Raw genomic sequence first — 22,437 nt, forward strand, 5'->3', positions numbered from 1 at the left:
ATAACTATTATTATATTTCCATGAGCCTTGGCTGGTGTGGCTCAGTGGACTGAGCGCCAGCCTGTGAACCAAAGGGTCGCCAATTTCATTCCCAGTCAGGGCACGTGCCTGGGTTGTGGGCCAGGTCCCCAGTAGGGGGCGCCTGAGAGGCAACCACACATTGATGTTTCTCCCTCTCTCTTTCTCCTTCCCTTCCCCTCTATAAAATAAATAAATAGAATCTTAAAAAAGAATAAGTAAATGTTTCTCTTTCTTATGCCTCATCTTTCCCTTCTCCTTGGGAGACCCCAGATTCTGACCAGTGACCTATGACCTCACCAGGAGCAGGTCATGCCCTTGGGCTGTGGCCCTCGGGGAGGGAGGCCGAGTGAGTTTGCAACTCTGCGTTATCACTGCATGAGGTTAAATTTGTTTTCAGATACTTGCTTTCAATCCTATCTAGTAATCTCCCCAGAAACTTGGACTTCGTCCTTGACAGCTCCCTCCCTTTCACCCTTCACTCAACAAGACGTCGAGACCTGAAAACTTCATTTTCCAAAGAACTCTTCACCCCATCTCCTTTTCGAGATTTCTGGCCACTGCCCTAATTCACATCTCCCCTAATCTAATAATCATCTCCAGGTCCCTGAACTTCTACTCCCTTTTCAATCTTTTTTTAAAAGATTTTATTTATTTTTAAAGAGAGGGGAAGGGAAGAAGAAAGAGAAAGAGAGAAACATTGATGTGTGGTTGCCTCTCACGTGCCCCCTACTGGGGACCTGGCCTGCAACCCAGGCATGTGCCCTGACTGGGAATCGAACAAGTGACCTTTTAGTATACAGACTGGCACTCAATTCACTGAGCCCCACCAGCCAGGGCTCCCTTTTCAATCTTATCAAAAGCCAATACCTTCTAAATGTAAGCACTACCAAATTACTCCCAGCAGACAAGGTTGTTTAGTAAAGCAAACAAGACCCCTTGGGTCGCCCCCAACCCCACCTCTTCAACAGCAAGTCCTAGGACCTAGGCCTATCTCTCGCCATTCCAACAACTGCGATCTGGTGGGTGTTTGGATTCAATACCCCGCCCCCTCCACACACACACATTTACACCTCTGATTCTACTATACCTTCAACCCGACTTGCCATCCATCCACAACTTAACTGTTTAGGACTCCACTCAGGGCATCACCCCCTTCTAGAAGCCTTCCCTGTCAGTCCTCCCAGGATGCAACACACCCATTCAGTGGGATCAGGTGGCCCTCCCACGGGGTTCCCAGCACAACCCGCACTGACTCTGCTGTACTGAGTGCATGTCTGCGGCTCCTTTAGACAGTCGTCGCTCTCTCTCCTTCATCGGATCCCCAGCCCTTAGTGGGGTCCAGCCACCGATCTGCTCAGCAAAGCCTGTCTCTCCACTACTCAATTATCTTCCTAGGCTTCGAATTGTCCTAAGGGTGGAGAGAAAGTTCTTACCTGATCTCTTGGCCTGGCCCTTCAACACTTGACCCAGTCTCCCTCTCCAACCTCAGTTTAACCACTTCCTATTGTCCGCCCGCCCCCAGCCCCCCCAGTGGCCTGTCACAGTTCAGGTCACCTGTGTATTGCTCTGGACATCTGTCTGCCTGCTGTGTGTGTCTACACCACCCTTGACTTTCCTTTCCCCATGGCAACACTTAATGATTCAACTGTAAATGCTACTTTTTTAAAATTGTCACCTGAGAATATGCTTATTGATTCTTCAGAGAGAGAGGAAGGGAGAAAGAGAAAGATCAATCGGTTGCCTTCCATCTGCGCCCCCCATGGGGGATCAAACCTGCAAACCAAGCACGTGCCCGCACCGGGGATGGAGCCATCAATCTTTTGGCACATGGGACGACACTCCAGCCATCGGAGCCACCCGTGCAGGGCCTAATTGTAAACTCTTTGTTCCGTGTCTTCCCTGCTAAATCCTGTGAAGAGGGGAGCCACGTTAGTCTTGCTCGGTCTCCTCCCCCCCCTGAGGCCCGGGGCACAACAGACCCCCCAATCATATTAAATAAATCATGAAATCATAGCCTCTTGGTCGCAGGCCACCTGGGGCAATCTAAAGGACTAGGAGGAGGGCCACAAGACTGGACATGAGACGGGGGAAAAGGACCTCCCATCTCCAGTCATCGATTCAAACTACCCTGGAGAATGCTGGATCCTGGGCAGAGCGTGGAGGGGAAAATGGGAGCGGTCCTCAGGCAGAGTAAATGTCTCCTCAGGCCTGCCCCCTGGGGTCTCAGGATATCATGGGCTCTTCAGACCCCACCACTCACGGGGCCGGTTGCTGAACTAGGGAAGAGCAGAGTGTTTCTAAGTGGGGTCAACAGGGATTCAGCAGGGAGAGGAAATAATGGCAGAAAAGACTTGAAAATGGGGTTGGGAAATGGATCCATAACACATGCAGCCAGATAGCTTTACTCATTCCGTGACTAAGAGAAGGAGGGAATTCACTGATTCGCTGGGGCTTCTGGGACGGTTGGCTCTGGGCGAGGAGTGCGGCCGAGAAGGGCCCGTCAGGGTGAGGGGCTCAGGCGCCATCAGCTTATCCTACAAGCGCCTTTCTCCTTGAAGGGGTTCTTGTCTTCAGGGACGCCTTTGAGAAGAGGGTCGTTTCCTGCTTGGGCCTCCACGTAATCCTTGATTTCCTTTCCTGTCTTGGAAATCTGCGAGAAAGCAAAGCAAGCTTTTAACCCTTGTTTATTGCTCAGGATCCACGACTTGGCCAGTCCCAAGGAAACAGACGTCTGGATAAGGTGGAGACTGTGGCCAGAGAGGAGGAAGATGAAAGGGACAGGCAGGTGGGGAGAGGGGTGTCAGTTCCTTGGCCAGAACCGCCAAGCCTGACTTGCTTGCAAGGGATGCTGGGCCAGGCCTAGTCCAGAGACAGGGCGGGACAGGCTCAGAGGCTCTCTCCTGCGCTGCTCCGTGGGGTCAAACCCCAGCCTCCTGCCCCTTCTACTGCCCTGGAGAGGTCCCACCACCCCACTGTCCATCACTTCCTCCAAGTCCCAGCTCCATGAGAAATGGAAAGGGATGGAGAATTGGGGGAAGGGAAGGGAAGAGCAGGCTCACCAGAGCTCTTGGGTTCCTCACTTCCTTCTTCAGCTGCTCCACCTCCATCCTTAATAGCTCCTTCTCACTGAGCTCCTGGGCCATCCCACCCTGGAGAGACTGGTCCTGGAGAGGATTTCATGGCCCAAGTTGCAAATCACCCCCCAGCTCCCACAGCTCCCTCCTCTGCACTCTCTACACCTTGACTTCTACCTTTTCCCTGCCATGCCCCTCAGTTCAGACCCCTCATTGTTCACTGCATCGTCTCTACCTCACCTGCACCTTGAGTCTAGTCTCAGGAGGTGAGAAGGCTCCCGATCTGATGGGGGAGACACGATCTCTGCCCTCGAATAAGGACCTGTCTATGGAGGAAACAGGGATCAAAGACGGGGGAAGGGAGATCAAAAGGGTTTCTTTCATCGAAGCAGATTTGGGAAGCAAAGTTGTTGCTGCATGTATTGCACAGGTGGAAGTTTTAAGGGAGCTCTGGGTCCCATTCCGGGAGAGGGAACAGCAGTGGTTCAGAGAAGGGCCCCCTGGGGCCCGTGCAACTCCAGCTTTGACCCCAGCTCTGCTGCTTCCAGGCTGTGAGGCCTTAGGCAAGTCACTCAGCTCCTCGAGTCTTAGCTTTCCCATCTGTAAAGTGGGTATAGTAATAGTATCTAGCTTATAGAAATATTGGGAGTACTAAAAAAATAATGCATCTAAAATATTTTAATACACCATCTGGCACATAATGAACACAATACATTTATTATTATTACTATTCTCATCATCATCAACATCATCACTACACAATTATCTGGAAGGCCTGTCCAGCACCTAACCTCCATAAGTCTCAGACTGGATCCCAGCCCAGCCCCTCTCACCTGCCAGGAAAGAGCGTGCACTTCAAGTCACTCCTGCCCGGCCCAGGCAAGCTGGTGTTTGAGCCTCTCAGCTCCTGCTCAGCTGACAGTCTCTGGATGAAGCAGATGGTCTGGACGTCCAAATCTCTGATGCCTAAGCTGATCACGGGCTCAAGGTTCTAAGCCCATCCATCGGCCTGAGCTTCCAAGCTCTCACTGCTGCTGGGGTGGACACCCTGCCCCCGGCGTGAGCTCCACTCCTCTAGTGACCGACCGCTCTGGGTAGAGCCTATTTCCCCAGTTCTCACTGTCCAGCCCTGCATGCTCCCCTCCCAGGGCTTCCTCTCCCAAGCCCTCCCCTCCCCTACCTCTGACACTGCACTTCCTCCCCAGTGACCCGAGTCCTAGATCAGCTCCTAGCTTCCTTCACCCAAGAAGCCTTTGTGTGCTGGACCGGAGCCCCCAATTTCATAGGGTTCTTCCAGCTCCCTCTTCGTTCACTCATTCAGTCTGCATGTGCTCCCACAGGATGCTCTGTCAATTAGCACTTGGGGCCATGGCCGTCCTGAACACCCATACCCATGCTTCCTGGCCTCCCTGCCTCCCTCTGAGCCCTGGGCGTGAGTCTCCCCCAGCACAGGGCACTTGCCCTGATCCTTCTCTTGGGATTCCCCCCAGGACCACCCAAGATGACAGACACTGAGCTTCTGTCCCATGACAAGGGGACCCTACGAGGAGCAGATGTCGAGGGACCGATATGGTCAGTGAGGGATCCTCTTTTTCTTCTGCCTCTAGGATGGCAGGCTGGGTGCTGGGAGGGGTGGGGAGTGGGCCCGGGACCCATCCTAGTAGGCTCAGAATCTCCCAGAATCTGAGCTAGGACATGACCCTGGAGGCCATTTAGTCTAACTCCTGGTTGGTGCAAGAAATAGAGCACCTACCTCCTGAAGGCACTCAGGGCTCTGTCCATTGCTGCTTCCTAAACCGGACCCGTTCCTCTGGAACTTGAACCTCGTACTTCTCAAAGCCAAGTCCTTTCTGTTGTCTCATCTGGGTCCCTCACATTACACTCGGTCCGTTTCACCTCCTCTTGCCTCAATCGGGCAGAGCCTGTACACCAGGCCCTCATTGCATGCAGCCCTGCAGAGCCTTGGTAACACACTTCAGGGGACCGCTGGCTGTGTCTTCCTGGTGTCCAGCCTGACTCCTGTTGCTGTTGCATTGCTTGTCTTCCATTGTTGCTGCTCGGCCACCCTGCAGGCCCCCGGCAGGCCCGGTGTCCGTATCCTCTCCACCCTCCGCTCTCCTGTCTCTTGGTGACTCATCCCCGGGCTTCCCTAGGAAGCGCCCACCCTCTGTCCTTTCCTCCCCTTCCATGGGTGGAAAATCCATCTCCACCCCCTGCCCCAGAGCGAGCCAACCCCCTTCCTCCACAATCTGCACCCCTCCTCCCCAACAGTTTCCTCTCCAGGCCCAGGGAGCAATCACAGACCTTGGCTTCCTCTGCTAGGAGGGATTGGGGTGCTGGGCCCCCAAAGGGGCCACTGGCTTCCCCCTTCCTCTGGGCAGGGGACAGAAAGGCGCAGTCCCAGGGAGCAAGGACCCACTTCCTCTTGTCCCGGAATGAGCATGCCTGACCTTTGCAAGCAGGTTTGGGTCTGTCTCGAAGAGGAAACCAAAAGCAGTGAGAGAGGGAAGGCAGAGCAGCCAATCAAGGGCAGGGTGAGCACAAAACCAGCGGCTCCCCGGGGAGCCGGCAGAGGCTGGGGGCCATGGCAGAGCTGCAGCAGCTGCAGGAGTTGGACATCCCCACGGGCCGGGAGGCTCTGCGGGGCAACCACAGCGCCCTGCTGCGAGTCGCCGACTACTGCGAGGAAAACTACGTGAAGGTAGGCAGAGCAGGCGCGGGCTCCGCCACCCAGCCCCCAGAGGGGCCCTGGGCAAGGGCACCCCCAGGCCAGGCCATGGGGGCCATCCTGACAGGTGCCTGTCCTGGCGCCTCAGCTTCAACCCAGCCCCCCAGACTTTAACTGTGACCCCATGCTACCCAAGCCTCCTTTGTGCCCCTTTTCTCCCCCAAAGCCTCGGATGTCCAGGCAGTGCTGTTGCATCCTACTATCAGGCCTGACCCCAGGTTCCTCTCCTTCCCAGCCTCTCACTCAAATCCACAGGCCCAGAGACTTGTCCTCACAGGAATGCTGGAGCCATCCTTTTGTTTTTGGGCTGGCTCCAGGTGAGCCTTCACGGGGACTTCCCAAACACTGCAGTGAACTTGAGAGGGACCAGGGAGAGCGGGAGAGCAGAGAGAGGGCAGACTAGGCTGGGTGAGAGAGACAGGGTCAGACACGGAGGCCAGGGTGGGGAGGCCAGGGCGGGAACGCCAGGACCGTAGGGAGCGGGCTGACAGCCAAACGTGGGCGTGCGGTGGCGTTTAGAGCAGTTTTCTGAATCGCATGGTTGTCCCAGGACCGAGCATGTGGGTTCCTGGGTCAAAGGGAGAGGAACGAGAAAGACTTAGTAACGACTGAGCACCTCTGCTGTTTCATTAATCCCGACAACCACCTTGTGAGACAATGCTATGATTCCTGTTTCACAGACGAGGGAACAGCAGCTCAGGGAAACAAGGCGACTGGATTCAGGTCATACAGCTTAGAAATAGAGCCGGGCATCGGCCTCCTGGCTTCTGAAGCTGAGCTCCCCCACCTTCCCGTCTCCCCGACGTGCTGTACCACTTTAGGGCAATTTATTTGTACCCCTATCCATGGTTTCCTCTGCCCCTTACGGGCTGCAGGCTACTCCTGTCACCCCTTGGGCAAAACTTCACTTCTCCAACCTGTTCCAGCCAAACTGTGAGATGAGTCACGGGGACCTCCCAGACTGATACGAGTGTGGAAAAGTAACAATGAAAGGAGCAAGTGCTCCTGGGAAAACGGCAGCTTAAAGAGAGTCGATGACAGTAACAGTCAATACGTTTTGCCCCTTTACTTTAAGCAGGTGGGTTGCCTCCGTCAGTCCTCACCCCAGTCCTGTGAGGCGAGGACCACTCCCGCTTCACAAACAGGAGGCTGAGATTCAGAAAGGTTAACGCACTTCCCGAGGTTTTCAGGCGACGTTCTGGATTCACACCCATCGCTCTGACTGCGGAGCGCACCCAACGAACCTTTGGATGAGAACACTACCCGGGCGTAACTTCCGCCTGTCTAGGTGTTGCAGGCAAGGAAACCGGCTCCATTCTTAATGTGGCACCGGCAGGCACGTTCCTCCTCCAACAAGGATGGAAGTGGTCCTTTCCATTCCTTCAAAAACGTCTGCACACCTCAAAGTACTGCAGGTGGTTTCTTGTGTGCACACAGAGTGCGCACAGTATTTGAGGGTGTGAAGACCTGAGTCCAGCTTCCTGAGTCCTGCCAGCTACCGACTGCAGGACCTGGGGCCGGTTGACCCTCTGACTCTCCCCATGGGCTAAATGTGATAACGTGCTGAAGCCTTTAGCCCAGTGCCTGCCGCTTAAGGTCAGGATAGCACTGGCTGGTGTAGCTCAGTGGATTAAGCGCGGGCCTGTGAACCAAAGGATTGTGGTTCTATTCCCAGTCAGAGCACATTCTGGGTTGCAGGCCAGTCCCCAGCAGGGCACTCATGAGAGGCAACCATACACTGATGTTTCTCTCCTTCCCCTTTAAAGATAAATAAATGAAATATTGAAAAATATTTTTTGAAAGGCCAGGATAAATGGCAGCAGTAACTGTGATCATCTTCATCATCTGATTCATCAGAAGAATGAGAGACACAAAAGTCAGTTCTAGCATAATGGAGTAGCCCTTGCAAAATACCCAGGGCACAGGAAGCTCTGATCCAGGGGGGGACCCCTGGACTCCTGCTTCCTTTACGCAGGGCACTGTCTATGAGCCCACACACCAACCACACACCAATGGCCTTTTCTGGCCGCGCTGAGGAGTTTTGTCTGAAGAGCAAACACCTGGGAAAGGGTCTGGATCACTTCTCAGAACTGCAGTTGAACCAGGCCTGGTTCCCGAGCCCTTGGCCCTCCCCCGCCCCCTCCTTTCACCCCCACCAGGTGTCAGGAAACCCGTGGGGAATGGGGGAGGGCAAGCCAGGGTCAGCTTCAGAGTTCTCAGGCAGGGTAATTTGCATGATAAATAAGCAGTCAGTTATGAAGATAGATCCCAAACCCTTGTTTTTTTTTTCTTTTTTCAATGTATGGTTGCTTCTCCTGCATGCGTCCCCTGCTGGGAACTGGCCTGCAACCCAGATATGTGCCCTAACTGGGAATCAAACTGCTATCCTCTGGTTCGCAGGCCTGCACTCAATCCACTGAGCTACACCAGCCAGGTTCAAACCCTTGATCTCCAGACCGAATTTGGTCTAAGATAAAAAGCCAGGGGTTAGGAGGCATCCAGGCTCTAGCTTCCCAGAGATGGGCCCAAGCAGTCATTTTCCCTATTTAGGCCGATAGAAAAAATCCAGTGACGAATTCCACATGCCAGTCCCAGGAGGGAACGGCCCTGGAGGGCTGAGGCGGGAGGTCTGGGTAGAGACCACAGGAGTGGTCCCCGTTCCAGCAGGTCTTTGTTTCCTCACCTATTAAAGGAAGGTATTTTTTTTCCCCAAGATTTTACGTACTTTTAGAGAGAGGAAAGGTAGGAGAAAGAGAGGGAGAGAAACATCAATGTATGGTTGCCTCTTCTACACCCCCCACTGGGGACCTGACTTGCAACCCAGGCATGTGCCCTGACTGGGAATCGAACTAGTGACCCTATGGTTCACAGGCTGGCGCTCAGTCCACTGAGTCACACCAGCCAGGGCTAAAGGAAGATTTTGAACGAGAACAAGATCTGCTATCCTTTCTAGTTGTAACATCCTCGGTTGATGGCTTTGCTTTTTCAAGGCACTTGTTTACATATGCTGATAAGCTGTAAATTGCATGCAAATGAGCATCTCCTCACTGGTGTTGGAACAGAAAGGAAGGGAGAGACTCCAGAAAGGAATGTCCCAGGAGGGGGGCTCAGAAGGGTCTGGGTCTGCCCTTTGGCTCCAGCCTCAGCACCCACATCTCTCTCGGCACTCTGCTCTGATAGGTTCCAGTCTGTTCTCCACTGACTGGCCTTGGGAGTCCCTGAGTGCGGAGACCCACTGGTGCAGCCTTGCCTGCCCTGGACTTACCTCCCTGCCCCCACATAAGTTCGGGCTAGAGTGCAGCAACCCCAGAGATAAGGACGCTGCCTGGGAATCAAATGCCCAGCCCCCGAAGTCTGATGTGGAACTGAACAAAATCTGTCTCTGTCCTGAGCCTCTCCCTGCCCACCCCTTCACCACTGACGGGCAGTGGGACCCCGCCCAGCCCCTGGCACAGCGCCCGGCATGCTATGGGAAGGTGCCCAGCAAGTGTTTGGGTTTACGGTGAATCCATTAACTCACAATTTACCACTGTCTGTGTGGGGAACACAATACCAGAATGGGATAGAGAATAAAACAGACCATCTCCCTGCCCTCACTGTGCCTACAATTGTGTGTGTGTGTGTGTGTGTGTGTGTGTGTGTGTGTGTGTGTAGGGATAGACAATTAAGTAAATGGATAAATAATTGTTGACAGTGCTTTGAAGAAAAGAGAACAGGGTAAATGTGTTAGAGAGTCGATATGAAAGTGGGCTGGGGAAAATCATAAGGTGGGGGGGGAGGTGTCTCTGAGGAGCTAAGACTTCATAATAAGAAGGATTCTAGAAAGAAGTACAAGTGCAAAGGCCCTGAGGTGGAAACAATCTTATCTTGATTGGGAACAGAAGTCCAATGGCCTGAGTGGCTGGAGGGGAGAGTAAGTGAGAGAGGGAGTGGAAGGGAGTGAGGGCGAAGGGAAAACAAGACCCAGCCTCCAGGGTCCCACACAGGCCTCGGCTAGTAATTTGGATTTCATTCCCCGTGTACTGGGAAGCTAGTGGAGGAAATGAATGGCCGAGGTCACTGTCTTCAGGCTTCAATCCTTATCAATAAAAGGGACCCAATCACTGTTCCCCAAATACCCACCTGCAGAATGGAGTTAAACACAGAGCCCACGAGTCACCTGGGAACTTTTAAAGGCACAGACTCGTCAACCTCACTCCCAGGAAATCCTGGCTGGAAGGGATGAGGTCCTGACGTTGCTAGGTTTTAAGTTCGACACCTCCTCCGGCCAGTGTTTGCCTCCTCTCTCCTTTCTACTGTTCACCCTTTACCCCTTAAGAGGTCTTCAAGAAGGCAATAGGGTTAATCCTTAACGTGATTTTTTTGAGAAGGAGTAACTTTCGCTTCCCTTGCCCCCGTTCCACAGGGCTAGGTTTGCTTTTCTGCTGTCCCCGAGTCCCTCTTACCCTACCATCTTATGGAAACCACTTCAAACATCAAAGGGTAGTTGTTTTGCCCTGTTCACCCCCCCGCCCCCCCCCAGCTCCCCATACCTTCTCTATCCCACTTTCCCAGCAAAGGATCCATGCAAGGTACTGGCCTCTGACCCGGACTGTGTGTATTTCAGTCCACAGACAAGCGGAAGGCTCTGGAGGAGACCATGGCCTTTACCACCCAGGCCCTGGCCAGTGTGGCTTACCAGGTGGGCAACCTGGCCGGGCACACTTTGCGCATGCTGGACCTTCAGGCAGTGGCTCTGCGACAGGTGGAGGCCCGTGTGAGCACGCTGGGCCAGGTAAGAAAGGTGGGAAGGCTTCCTGCATCGGCCCCGGGCTCTTGAGCCCCACGCGGGCATTTTCTCCAATAAAACTTCTTTCCTGCCTTTTTCCACATCCAAGTGCCTGACTCCGCCACAGAAGCTTGGCAATTCCCTAGTGATTTGAAGCTCCTTATCCTTGTGCCTATGTCTCGGCTACCCCGTCAGACTCGTTTCTCCCTGACCGCAGAGCTGTTTCTTCTCTGAATTCTGTCCTGCGTGGTAGAAAGCAGGCTCTACCAATCATGGCGGCTGCACAGTCCAGGAAAGAGGCAAAATAGACTTTGTTTCCATCTAAGCACAGGCAATGACTTAGACCCAGAGTGTTTGCTTGGCAAGGTCATCTTCGGCCCTGGAAGCAACTGCCACCGCCACACAGCGTCCCCCACCCCTCTATGACACACACCCTCCTTCTTCCTTCCTGGATCCTTGGCTGAGGAATTAATTGCTTGTAAACCACACGCACAGCCCCCACTACACATTGGCCTGGCCTGTGCAAGACCCTGTGTTCGGTGTGGGTGTGTCTCTTTCTCTCATCCCTGCCCCTGGAAGTTCCAGCCTTCTCAGTGCCGTAGGTTTCTCTTCCTGGGTGGTGGTGGGGAGGGGGGAGTGGATTCACTTATTTGCCCCTCGGAAGGCAGAGCCGATCCGGCCACAATTCTCGGCCACCGCCACGCTTTCCCTCTCCGCTCCAAGCCAGCCCAGTGCCGCAAGGTTGCTGTTTTCTCTCTTCCTCTGGTGCCTGCTCCGCTAATAATAACCCCGATTCCCTTCCACCAGGAAGTCGCTCCAAAGTGGCTCCATCCTCCGCTGGCAACGCCTCCCAAGTGCCTTGTGGCTGGCCTTGGGGGCAAACTCACTCTTTCTCTGGACCTCACTGCCTCCCTCGGTCCCTACCCCCCACCCCAAATTCTAGCTTCTTGCTCCCTTAAGGGAAAGGCTCTGCGTAGAGCCCACCCGCACTGTGACCTCAAATCCTGTCATGCAGATGGTGAACATGCACAAGGAGAAGGTGGCCCGCAGGGAGATAGGCACCTTAGCCGCTGTCCAGAGGCTCCCCCCCAGCCAGAAGGTTGTCCCCCCCGAGAGCCTGCCTGCCCTCACGCCCTACTGCAGGAGACCCATCAACTTCAGCTGCCTGGATGACGTTGGCCATGGGATCAAGGTGAAGACAGGGCCGCCTCCTCTTTCCCCACAGCCCCTTCCTCTTCTGCCTCACGGCTCCCTTATTTCCAGACCCCCAGTCCTCTCCCACACCCATGTCCCCCTCCCCGACCCCTGCTCCTTAAAATCCCTTCGTGACTGCCCCTCCCCCCCAGGACAGGCCTCTACCCTGTGCTCTGATGACCTGCGGGGAGTGAGCGACATTTGAGCTGTGGGTGCTGGGTGCGTGTGTGACAGGCGAGAGGAAGGGCGGTTGTCAGGGTGTGCATGAGAACGGCGACTTCCTCTGTCTGGAGGTTTGAGGTCACTGAACTGAGAAGTCACCCCAGAGCGGCTGTTGGGTGAGAAGGGACAGGGAGGCAGCCAGTGGGAGGGGACGTGGTGAAGACCGGGGGAGCCCGACTCTACCATTTTCTTCTCGGCCCATTTTCTTCTGAGGGGTGAGAGACCTGTGCCATTTTTCCAACCCCTGTCCCCACAGTCCAACATTCCAGATTAGATTAAAGCTCCCCCTCACGGAAATGACCCCCTCCCCCAATATCCTTAACATACCTTCTCCCCAAAAGGGGAAACTGCAAACTCCCTCCTTCTGTCACCAAGCTTCCCACCACTAAGTCCTTCTTAGTGACCCACTTCAACGCTTTATGAGTCAGCTCAAGTCCCTGTGTTTTGTCCCTAGTGCCGCAGACCAGAGGGTGTCATTCCCCAGGCACCTGCTCTTGGGGAAACTCTATCCTGACACAGGTGCCCTGGGTTTGCACTTTGTCATTGGTGCACCTGAGCTAAGTCTGCTGCTCCTCTCTGCCCGGAACTGCCCAAGCCAGTTCCACAGGCCCGCGAGGGTGGGACATTTGTAAGCACCTCGGGCGTTCTTTCCCCACCCTTTCCTCTGTCAGAGCCGGGGACTGGCTTGCTGGGCTCCGAGGTGCTTTGAGACAGGCAGGGGCGAGATGATGGGCCGCTCAGCCCGAGGCCGTGCAGAGGAAGTGGCCTTCAGACTGTGTCTGTGCCCTGAGGTTTCCGTGGGGCGCGAGGCAGACTCGGTGCCCAGGCGATGAGCAAGAGCGGGCGGGGTGGGAGAGGGGGCTGGGAAGTGGAAGTGGGAACTCGCTGCGCCCGCACTCTCCCTCCCAGTTCTTGTCCGCCCCTCCCCCATTTCCTCTGTGGGATGAAGGGGCTATTGGGGGTTACCCACCAACGTCAGCCCAGCCCCTGCTCCCCTGCAGGATGCGAGCACGCAGCTGTCGAGGACCGGGACCCTGTCTCGAAAGAGCATCAAGGCGCCTGCCACACCCGCCTCTGCGACTCTGGGGTGAGGCCTAGCTGAGACCCACGCCAGCCGCACAGGATCCTGAGACTATTCCCCCACCCTCACCTCCGCGCGGGCGCCCAACTTCCTCCTCCGCCAGCTGCCCCCTCCTCCCCGCACCTGCCCCCTGCGCTCTGGAAGCCTTCCTACACCGTAACGACACCCTCCCCTGGCTCCACCTTTAGGAGGCCGCCCCGGATCCCGGAGCCGGTGCAGCTCCCGTTCGTGCCCGATGGCAAACTCTCCGCCGCCTCCTCTGCCTCGTCCCTGGCCTCCTCCGGGTGAGCCCCACAAGTCCCAGCTGGGAGTGGCCGTGGGGCGGGGCAGGGGGGCTGTTGAGAGGGGTCTCCCCCAGTTCTCACGGTGACTGAGTCCGGCTGGGGCTGAGGACTCAGGATCACAGGGGCGGGCCAGTTGGGGGGTGCTGAGTTGGGAAAGGTGTCCCCCGGACTAGCCGAGTCTTGCTTTCTCTGATCTCCAGCAGCGCGGAAGGTGTTGGTGGGATCCCCGCTTCCAAGGGGCAGGCACCACCCCGAGCCCCTCCTCCCCCCAGCTCCATGGCCCCGCCTCCTCCACCAGCCTCTGACTTCTGCCTGCTGCCCCCTCCACCGGAGGAACTGTCTCTGCCCCCACCTGGTACGGTTCTCTGCTGCTCCACTGTGGGGTCCTTCTCTTGCCTCCTGGTCCCCCTTCCTACCCCTCGGGTCTAATCCAGCTCACCTCAGTGAGGGCTTTGTCCAGGTAACAGGACAGAAAGGAGGCAGAGAAAAGTGAACTAACATTACTTAGCTTCTGCTTATACCAGGCCTTGGATTCACTTCTTGTCCATGTTCTCACTTAAATTTAACCCTAAGAGGATCTTCACATTCCAGTTTAACAGACGGAGCTGAGTACCCCGCACTGTCCAAAGGTTCAGTATTTACTGAACATCTACTCCGCACTGGGAGCACTGTGGGAGGCCCTTGCCGGGCAAGGGCTGGAGGAAGGTTACATAAAATGGTTAGATCCTGAGTTCTGCTCCTGAACATGCTTCCTGGTGCCACACTGGCAGCCGTCCTACTTTCTCTCCCAGCACCGGACCTGCCCCCTCCTCCGATCCTGGACACGGATGAGTTGGAACTGCCACCTCCACCTCCACCGGGCTTCGGGCCGGAAGAGCCTAGCTGGGTCCCTGCTTCATACTTGGAGAAAGGTACCTGACAAGATCCCACCGCCAGGGTTCCCCCCACTCTTCTGCCCCAGAGACACTCTGCGCCCATTGTCCTGCCCCCAACCTGTCCATCTCCCAGAGCCTCGCTGGGAAGAGAGCATCTGGCCTGGTGGGGTTACTGACTGAGCTGGGGAAGGCGCCTCCGGCCCCTCTACTTGCAGCCTTCTCCGAGTTACCTGAGCCCTGCATTTCCAAGGCTGCGCAGGAGGCACACCTCACGGTACCCTCTCCTCTTGCCTTGCAGTGGTGACACTGTACCCATACACTGGCCAGAAGGACAACGAGCTCTCCTTCTCTGAGGGCACTGTCATCTGCGTCACCCGCCGCTACTCCGATGGCTGGTGTGAGGGTGTCAGCTCGGAGGGGACTGGCTTCTTCCCAGGTAACTACGTGGAGCCGAGCTGCTGACGGCCGGCCTGGGCGTCTGTCTGGACTGCTGGCCACAGGCTTCTCCCCGAGGGAACCTTGAGCCCCAGACCAAAGCCAGGCTCCAAGATCAAGCAAGGATGGACCTGGCTTGTCCACCTCTTCAGCTGTGAGCTGTGTCTGCACCTGCCCCCACTGCGGTGGGAAGGGATCTCTGGCAGAGAGCAGAGGTGCCCCAGGGCCTGCTGCAGACAGGGAAGAACTGGAAGCCAAGGAGTTTGGTGATCGTGTCCACAGAGGACCCCTATTCCGCAGAGGGTGGGGTCTCCCTCTGCCAAGTGCCAGCTTTGAATAAAACTCTGATGAACTCCTGATGGATTGCCCTGCAGGGCTGGGGGGCCAGAGAGGGACTGAATGGCGTTTCAGTTCTAAGGCTCCTGCTAATTAATGAGCCCCCTCTGGCTGCTCTCGGCAGCAGTACCTCTCCCATCCCCTCCATCCTGATTGCGCGCCCTCTCTGTACTGGACTTCCGATGCCCTCTGCAGTGACGGGCCAAACATCGTGTCCAGTCTTGGTTTCTCAAGCTGGGCACTCTGCCAGAGTGGGGACCAACCCCCTCACATAAGTAGGGCTCCCCGAGAGCAGAGACCACCTCACCCTCACCCCTCCGATTGCGGCGCCAGAGATCTCAGTCACTTCTTCCCCCTTCACCTGCTTTATAGCTCTAAAACACGAAAGAGTGAGGAGAGGCTTGGGTTTCGCTGGCTCAGCGTGAAAACATCATGGCTTCCTGTTCCATACAAGAGGAGGGGGGCGCAGAGGGCCCAGCCCGCGAGGGCGCCTTTGGTTAAGTTCCTGGTCTTGCTGCATAGACGAGGCTGGGGTGCGAGGAGCCACCGTGGCGCGCTGCGAGACACCGCGCTGGCCCAACCGGAGCGGGACAGTGTGCTACCTCGTTCCACCACCAGGAGGCGACTGTTCCTTCTGGCTTTTTTTCCTTTGGGGGATGCTGGCAGGGTGGATGGGGGGGGGGGGAAGGGAGGCAAGAAAAGGGATGTAGTGTGGGCTCCCAGTGGGTAAAGCAAGATCTGGGCCTGGGGCTGTCGGAAGAACGGGAGAGCGTCACCTTTCCGCGGGGACTCCGGTGCGGGAGGATTTCGGGACCTGAGTCTCCTTGACCTAAGACTGAGGGAGGGGAGGTTATGCAGCCAGCGCAGCAGTTCAAGTTCTCTCCGCTTCAAGGGAACCTCTTCCTCCCAGTTCGGAGGACGAGGTTTTTGGAACCGCTGCTGCGTTCCTAGGTATGCGCAACACTGGGGTTGTGCCAGACTCCAGAATTTAACTGTTTGCTGTGGATCTGAGGGAGGCGGCCCAGCTGGTTTAACTGCATAGATAAGGGCGGCTCCGCACTCCCTCCCTCAGTCCCAGAAAGCAGGAGCCTAGAATTCTAGAAATTCCCGGAGGGACGGTACCAAAGCGAAAGGGAAAAGGGAGTTACAAAACCCGGTTCTTTCCCGGTCTCCCCCTAGCGCCGTCCCTCCTCGTCCGGGCGCCCCCTACAGGCAGCCGTCTCAGCTCGGCTTCAGCACCTGCTGCAGGTGGAGGCGTACTTCGGCGGCCGTCTCCCAGGGCACCACGCTGGCGCGAAATGAGCTGGGCTCGGCCTTCTGCGCCTCCTGGATAAGGCGGTGCATGGGATAGCCGCGGCGCGGGAAGGCCACGTCGCCGCTGGCCAGCAGCCCCATGGGGCAGAAGTCGTTGGCGCCGTCGCCCACGTAGAAAAGGCGCTCAAAATGCACGCCGTCTTGGGCCCGCTCGTGCAGGTAGTCGCTGAGCACCTTGTGCTTGCACATGTTGGCGGGGCAACGAGGGCAGCTGTGCGTGTGGAAGGGCCGCAGCGCCAGCAGCCCGTGTGCGTCGGGCCCCGACGGGTTGCTGAGGATGCGGCGGAACAGGCCGAGATGGCCCGCGGCGCGCAGCGAGCTCTCCACACCGAAGGTGTTGGCGTCCGAGATGAGAATCACCTCGAAGCAGGTCCCCTGCTTGGCCACAAACTGCAACAGGTCGCCCATGCCCGGCGACAGGGGGATGGCCTCATAGACAGCGCGCAGGTCCCGGGGCCGCACGCCCTGCTCGCCCAGGTACTTGAAGACGCGCTGCATGTACTCGTTGTAGGCGCCCTCGCGGTAGGTGGCGCGCAGGCTCTCCGGCAGCCGCTGGCCTGGCGCGGCGCGCACTATCGAGTCGTCGCTGTTCTCGTCCACGATAGTCTCGTCAAAGTCGAAGGTCAGGAGGAAGCGCGGCGCGCCCTGCACCGCCATCCCGCTGTCCTGGGAGCAGGGAGGAGAAGAGCAGGAGGAGGAAGAGGGAGCAAGCGAGAGCGGGCGCGGCGGGCGCCCACCCGGGAGAGGCTGGTTAGCAGGCCTCGGCCAGAGGTGCTGGCACATCCAAGACCTGAGGAGGACCCAAAACTGGTTAAGCCGGGGGAGCACCCAGCGCCGCGGACCCCACCCGCAGCTCCCTGCCCACCCCCTTGGCACCTCTTAATGAACTGCGCTGGGGTTATCCTCAGAAGACCATCCTCCTCTAGAGCCCAGAAGGGCTTCCTTGGCACCTGTTTCTGCTACTCATTCGGGGCCATTGGGACTTAACATAGGTGAGCTCAAAGCATGTAGGATGAGTGCCAGGCCCAGGCCTGAATAGGTGCCTGGGCCTCTGCCTGGCCAGAGAACTGGAGTTTAGCTGTGGGAATGACTAGGTAGGTAGATTGACTGCACAAGACCCAGGAAGGCTCTTTGGGAGCTACCTCCGGCCAGATGGCTCTGGGCAGGGGTCCACGGGTGGGACTCGCTTTTCCAGGGAGTTTTAGGGCCCTGTGCTGACAGCTCATCACTAGTCACTTGCCAATTCCCCGGGAGGAACGTGTCATCGGGTGGGGTCCCTGCCAGAGTCCGAAGCAAGCGGGCAGCAGAAGCAGCGGGACTTGGGGAGGTAGAAGCCTCCCACGCCAGGCCACGGCATACCTGGGAGACAGGTAAGGGAGGGGAAAGAGAGCAGCAGTGGCTGAAAAAGTGGCGGCGAAGATAGTGGGGACACGGGCAGGAGTGGTATGAGGCAGCGGCGGGGAAGGGGGGGACAGGAGTAAGTAATGATGGGAGAGCATGGAGACAGACTGGACAGAAGCCAGAGTGGGGGTGAGGGGCTCCAGGAAGTGGAGACCTCAGGCCAGAGTCATGTAGACAGGGAACATGGGAGGGAATGGAGACATAGGGCAAGTGTGAGGGCTCAGAGGAAGGCAGGCAAATGCAGACAGAAGCCCTCAGCAGCTGCCAGCAGCTGTATGGAAGGGGGGCAGAGTGAGCAGATCATGCACAGCTTCAGAATATCCACTACACTGCTTTCCTCTGCACCCCCCCAGCCCCCGAGCCTATTTCTGTGATGTTTATGGGCTGGATGGAACCCCTCGTAAAACAGAAGTCCAGGCTCCTCATTCGGAGCGGAGCTTTGAACCTGGCCATCTGCCTCCCTAAGAGAACTGTCCTTTAGATCTCATCCTAGTCACCCACTGGTCTCAGCAACATCCACCTGGGGGTCTCGGTGGCCCAGGGTCTCAGTAGCTGAGGATGTCGAACATCAGGACCCCTCAACTGGGATAGAAGCTTCTAGGGGTTAGTGGAGGCCCAGTAGCGGTGAGGGCAAGCCTGAAAGGGGCTGGATCGGGTTCCTCCCATCCCATGATGGAGACATGGAGGCTGAAGCCTCATCCTAAGAAACCCCTGGAGGGACCCACTTACCCTAGACAGGCACCGGAGGCCGGCAACTGGAAAACAGCCGCTCATTGCTGGTGCGTCACCCTGAACACTGCCTGCAAGGATCCCGTTGGTCTCTAGCTGTCGTCCAGAGCTCCTGACAACCACACAAGGTCTGTTTAGGGGCACGCAGGAGGTGGCTTTGTTTCTACCACCAATGCCACCCAACCAGGAACGACTCCCTGGGGCTCAGTAAAAACAGCCCTTCCAACAGGAAGAACGCTTGCAGACCACAAGGCCCTTGCTCAGCATCCTCTCAGCAATCCACTGATGCCGGAGAGGTGATAGGTGATCTAGTTGGAGACCGAGAGAGGTTAAGTGACGTGCTCCAAGGTAAATGGCACTGTAAATGGCAGACAGAGCTCAAAACCAGATCTGACTCTGAGGCCAGTGCTTTTTTCTCTAGTGCGGTCCTTGCCCCTTTCTGGCATCTGGTACAATGTAGTTCACAAATCACCTTCATTCATATTCTCTCACTGCTCATCACTGGTTCATGAATTCAGCAGATGAGAAGGGCTTAGAGAGGTTTAAAGAACTTCTGCAGCCGTTCTGTTTCCATGGGGCAGAGCCCAGATCCTGGTCACCTGGCCACAGCCTTGCCTGCCCTCTGTTCTCACAAGGGCAGGGGAAGATGAGCCCCATCAGCTGGGGTTCCAGACCCCTGGGCACCACTGGCTTCCCAGTGCTTCCTGGCAGGCTCAGCAGTCAGATTGTAATTTCTGCCGGACTTTGCTATGTGGCTTTGGAGACAAGGTTTGGCTTTGTGGGGCCTTCGCCAATGCATTTACCAAGGGCACCACCTACAGCCCCCAGAGCCCCACTCCACCTCCAGACCAGAGGCAGCTGGGACAGATATGGAAAGGTATTAAGCGCCAGACTACACAAGGAAAGGAGCAAAGATCTGGCTGACTGCTGCCCTCTGGTGGTGACAACGGGTGACACTGGAAACACCTCTGACTTTGTCAAGGTGACACTCTCCCCAGACCATCCCAGAATAGTAGGGAGAAACTATTGCCCCCTAAGACAGAGACTAGAGCATCCAGGAGCCGGAACAGGTCAGAAGGAGGGGCTCTATCACCTTCCATCTTGAGGTACCACATCCCTTCCCACTTCAACCACATATGTATTAAACCACATCCCTTTCAGTCAGGATGGGATGTGGGTCTCAGCATTTTCCTTAAGAACTTTTCATCTCAGAATCAGGAGATGTGGTCAAAATTAAGTGGGGCAGTGGGCAAAAGAGGGGATTTTGGGAAAACAGACACAATTAAGGGGATGATAGGATTGGGAGGCAGGGACCGGCAGGTTTTACAAGGGAGTGGCAGGGGTTTGGAGGGTGGGAGAGCTGTCCCTAGGCCTTATCTGCAGGGAGTTCCAGCCTTCCAGGATCCTGGCTGATAACACTCGTCCCTCCGGGTGCCATTTCCATTGCGATAGCAAACAGGAACACACCCCTGCTCCAACATGCCACACACGTGGAGAAGCGAGGGGTTAGATACAGGAAGATAAGAGAAGGTCTCCAGAAGCCATCCAGAGACCAACTTTTATCCCACAGAGAAGGGTCTCCTTTGCCTTGGTTTCTTTTTCTTTTTCTAATTTGGTGGAATACTCTACTGATTGTCTAATCATCCTCAAAACTTCTCATTTCTCATATCAAAAAACATAGTTACTGTTTTATATACTAATAATAGTATTTTGGAAAATCGATTAACATTTTTATTGTTGCGGTGACTCCCCACCTCTGCCCAGCCCCGCAGCAGTCAGGGGGACCCGCCCCCGCTAGAATCTGTCTCCTGTGATGTTCAAAGAAGTTACTCACCTCCAGAAGTTTTGTCCTGAATGATCAAATCATCTTGTGTCCTCTAAAAAAAAGTTCCTCAAATAAAAGAACAGGATGCTGGAGCAGAGAGAGGAGGGAAGGGTTTTTTTTCCGGGGGACAGGGAGCCCAGTTAGTCCCAGGCAAAAGCGGTGCCTGCCTCCCTGATTCCACGCCGGGTCACCAGATTCTGCCTCACTCCCCCCTTCTTTCTTACCTACATGCTCTTAGGTGACATCTATGGGAATGGGTGGGAGACTGTCCCCCAAGGGTGGGGGAGGGAAACCAGCCCCTTTTTGGTATAGCTCCTAAGTTTGCAATTCCAATCTTAATGGGTGGATGGAGCCCACAGGACAGTTCGGGGAAAGGTAACCACAGGAAATGTGTGGAAAGGGTACAGGGGAGGGTGAGGACCCCAGAGGTCCCTCAGTAACAAGACCAGGTTTCCTTGTACCAATCGCTAGAAATCTGATTCAGCCGCTGAGTTGGAACTCTCTTCCTCCCACAGAGAGCACGCCCAACCTCACCACTGCTGCAAATAGGAAAAACAGAGGCCAAAAGAGGTCGAGCTGCTACCTTGGGGCCACGCAATCTCAGAATCAGGATTAGAACTCAAGGATTCTGGTGCTTTCTGGAAAAATTGCAGCCAGAGCCCCCCTTATTGCCCTGGAGACCCCCTTAGGCTATGAACTTCCCGTCCTGATGACTAGAGTAGGAGGTGATGACCTGGAGCCCTGGTGCCAGTGAGGAAGCTGGGACCTGAAATCACCTCTGGGCTTGCCCTGCTGGGAGGGGATTCTCATTGGGCAGGGAGGTGGCAGCTGCCGGGTGGAATTGGTGGGGGGAGAGATATTTTTAGAGGTGGCTGAAGGCAGGCACTCTGGCACACCCCCAGCTGGCGGGTGCTTCTCTCCAATGCGGGGCGGGGGGTGCGCAGTTTAGGGAGCCGGGGGCACTAGTGGGTGGTGGGGAGCAAGGGGGCACCGATTCTTTCGCTTTGGCATAGTCGGGGACCCACGATACACCTGGCCACCACCACGTTCCTGGGGCAGGAGAAAGCGGGACTCATTCCTCTGCTCCCAGGGACTCCCCCACTGACACACGCGTGAAGGAGAGCCCTCAAACTCCGTACAGCCCCCACTCCACACTCGGACCCCAGCCCGCCCCTACCTCGGGGAGCCCAGGACTCACGTGGGGAGCGGCGGTGGCAGAAGTCTGTCCCGGCTGAGTTTGGAGTGTAAAGGAGTGGGGAGAGGGGCTAGCTGAGGTATTAGGGCGCAGGATGGAGCCAGAGGTGCTTACTGGAATTGGAGGGGACGTGGTGCCTTATCCACCCCCGGACTTCTGGGCTCTGGCTCACGAGTCCCTCTGGTCCCGAGGGGTCGTGGATGATGTGCGCCTAGGCCGTCCCTCCAACTGCCCTCCATCCCCCACCCCCCGGGCTGCTGCCGCGTCCCCTTTAAATGCCCGGGAGCCAGAGCCCAAGCCAAGGCTGGCGCTGCGGCAGCCGCAGCACCCTGGCCCACCGCAGTCCCCATACGTCACAAGCGACTGTCCAATCACAGCGGCGCCGGCGCACATCAAAGGGGCGGGCCACGCCTCCCGGCTGCCCTGGAGGCTCCGGGAGTGCCAGCGTAGGTGGGATTGGGTGCTGCGGCCAAGGGTAGGGGTGGAGAAGGAGTCTAGCCCTTTGGAGGAACGTGGGTGGGAGCATCCTCATTGGAGTGAATGTCGGGGTTCTGCGTTAGTCCCCGCCCACATACCCCGGAGTGCCAGGGCTGTGGGTTTTCAACTGCAGCTTCCAGGACTCTGATCCCTGAGATGGGGAGAAACGCACCCCAACCTCCAGCTCTCATTCGGTCCTTGGGTCCTGAGCCCGGTGACTGGCCCCGGTTGGCCCGGCTCAGGGAAAACAGTCCCTCTGCTCCTCTCCCACGTGCGCAGAGCTAGGTGCCTTCTCTCCTGCAGGCGGCGTCACAGCGCCCCGTCCTGGCCTTGGGGACCTTTCCCGGGTTACAGGTTACAGGGGATTGCCAGGAAAGACTTTCTAACTCCCCTACCCTGTAAAAGCTGAGTTGGGGACCGAACGGTGGGCCCGTTTGCGAGTGGTGTTGTAGTTAGAATACCCACCTCTGCCTCCTAA

At 56.5% G+C, this 22,437-nt stretch overlaps 3 protein-coding genes across 8 annotated transcripts; 1 reads left to right on the forward strand and 2 right to left on the reverse strand.

Annotated features, from left to right (window-relative positions):
* Positions 1–2,407: 2,407 nt before the first annotated feature.
* Positions 2,408–5,280, reverse strand: GNGT2 (G protein subunit gamma transducin 2). The gene is made up of 3 exons (XM_037149914.2): positions 3,929–5,280; positions 3,081–3,185; positions 2,408–2,671 (listed from the first exon to the last, which is right to left on the reverse strand). Exons 2-3 carry the CDS (start codon positions 3,162–3,164, stop codon positions 2,546–2,548), a joined length of 210 nt encoding a protein of 69 aa, XP_037005809.2. The 5' UTR covers positions 3,165–3,185; positions 3,929–5,280; the 3' UTR covers positions 2,408–2,545.
* A 108-nt stretch (positions 5,281–5,388) lies between these two features.
* On the forward strand, positions 5,389–15,039 carry ABI3 (ABI family member 3). Of its 2 annotated transcripts, none has more exons than XM_037149904.2 (8): positions 5,389–5,796; positions 10,430–10,597; positions 11,607–11,783; positions 13,009–13,094; positions 13,277–13,372; positions 13,573–13,727; positions 14,143–14,283; positions 14,546–15,039. In XM_037149904.2, the coding sequence occupies exons 1-8, from the start codon at positions 5,680–5,682 to the stop codon at positions 14,707–14,709; spliced, it is 1,104 nt and encodes a 367-aa protein (XP_037005799.2). In that variant the 5' UTR covers positions 5,389–5,679; the 3' UTR covers positions 14,710–15,039. The 2 variants fall into 2 exon arrangements, with proteins under 2 accessions (XP_037005799.2, XP_037005800.2); XM_037149905.2 differs by having other exon boundaries at positions 5,391–5,796; positions 14,164–14,283.
* Positions 15,040–15,375: 336 nt separating this feature from the next.
* Positions 15,376–21,798, reverse strand: PHOSPHO1 (phosphoethanolamine/phosphocholine phosphatase 1). 5 transcript variants are annotated; one of them, XM_037149907.2, is made up of 4 exons: positions 21,597–21,798; positions 20,297–20,374; positions 18,463–18,574; positions 15,376–17,122 (listed from the first exon to the last, which is right to left on the reverse strand). In XM_037149907.2, exon 4 carries the CDS (start codon positions 17,113–17,115, stop codon positions 16,240–16,242), a length of 876 nt encoding a protein of 291 aa, XP_037005802.1. In that variant the 5' UTR covers positions 17,116–17,122; positions 18,463–18,574; positions 20,297–20,374; positions 21,597–21,798; the 3' UTR covers positions 15,376–16,239. The 5 variants fall into 5 exon arrangements, with proteins under 5 accessions (XP_037005802.1, XP_037005806.1, XP_037005807.1 ...); XM_037149911.2 differs by having other exon boundaries at positions 15,376–16,998; positions 20,297–20,339; positions 21,486–21,798; XM_037149912.2 differs by having other exon boundaries at positions 15,376–16,993; positions 21,486–21,798.
* Between the last annotated feature and the right edge of the window lie 639 nt (positions 21,799–22,437).

The sequence above is a fragment of the Artibeus jamaicensis genome, unplaced genomic scaffold (genome assembly GCF_021234435.1).
Source record: "Artibeus jamaicensis isolate MK-2021 breed Jamaican fruit bat unplaced genomic scaffold, CSHL_Jam_final contig_1998, whole genome shotgun sequence".
NCBI classification, from domain to species: Eukaryota; Metazoa; Chordata; class Mammalia; order Chiroptera; family Phyllostomidae; genus Artibeus; species Artibeus jamaicensis.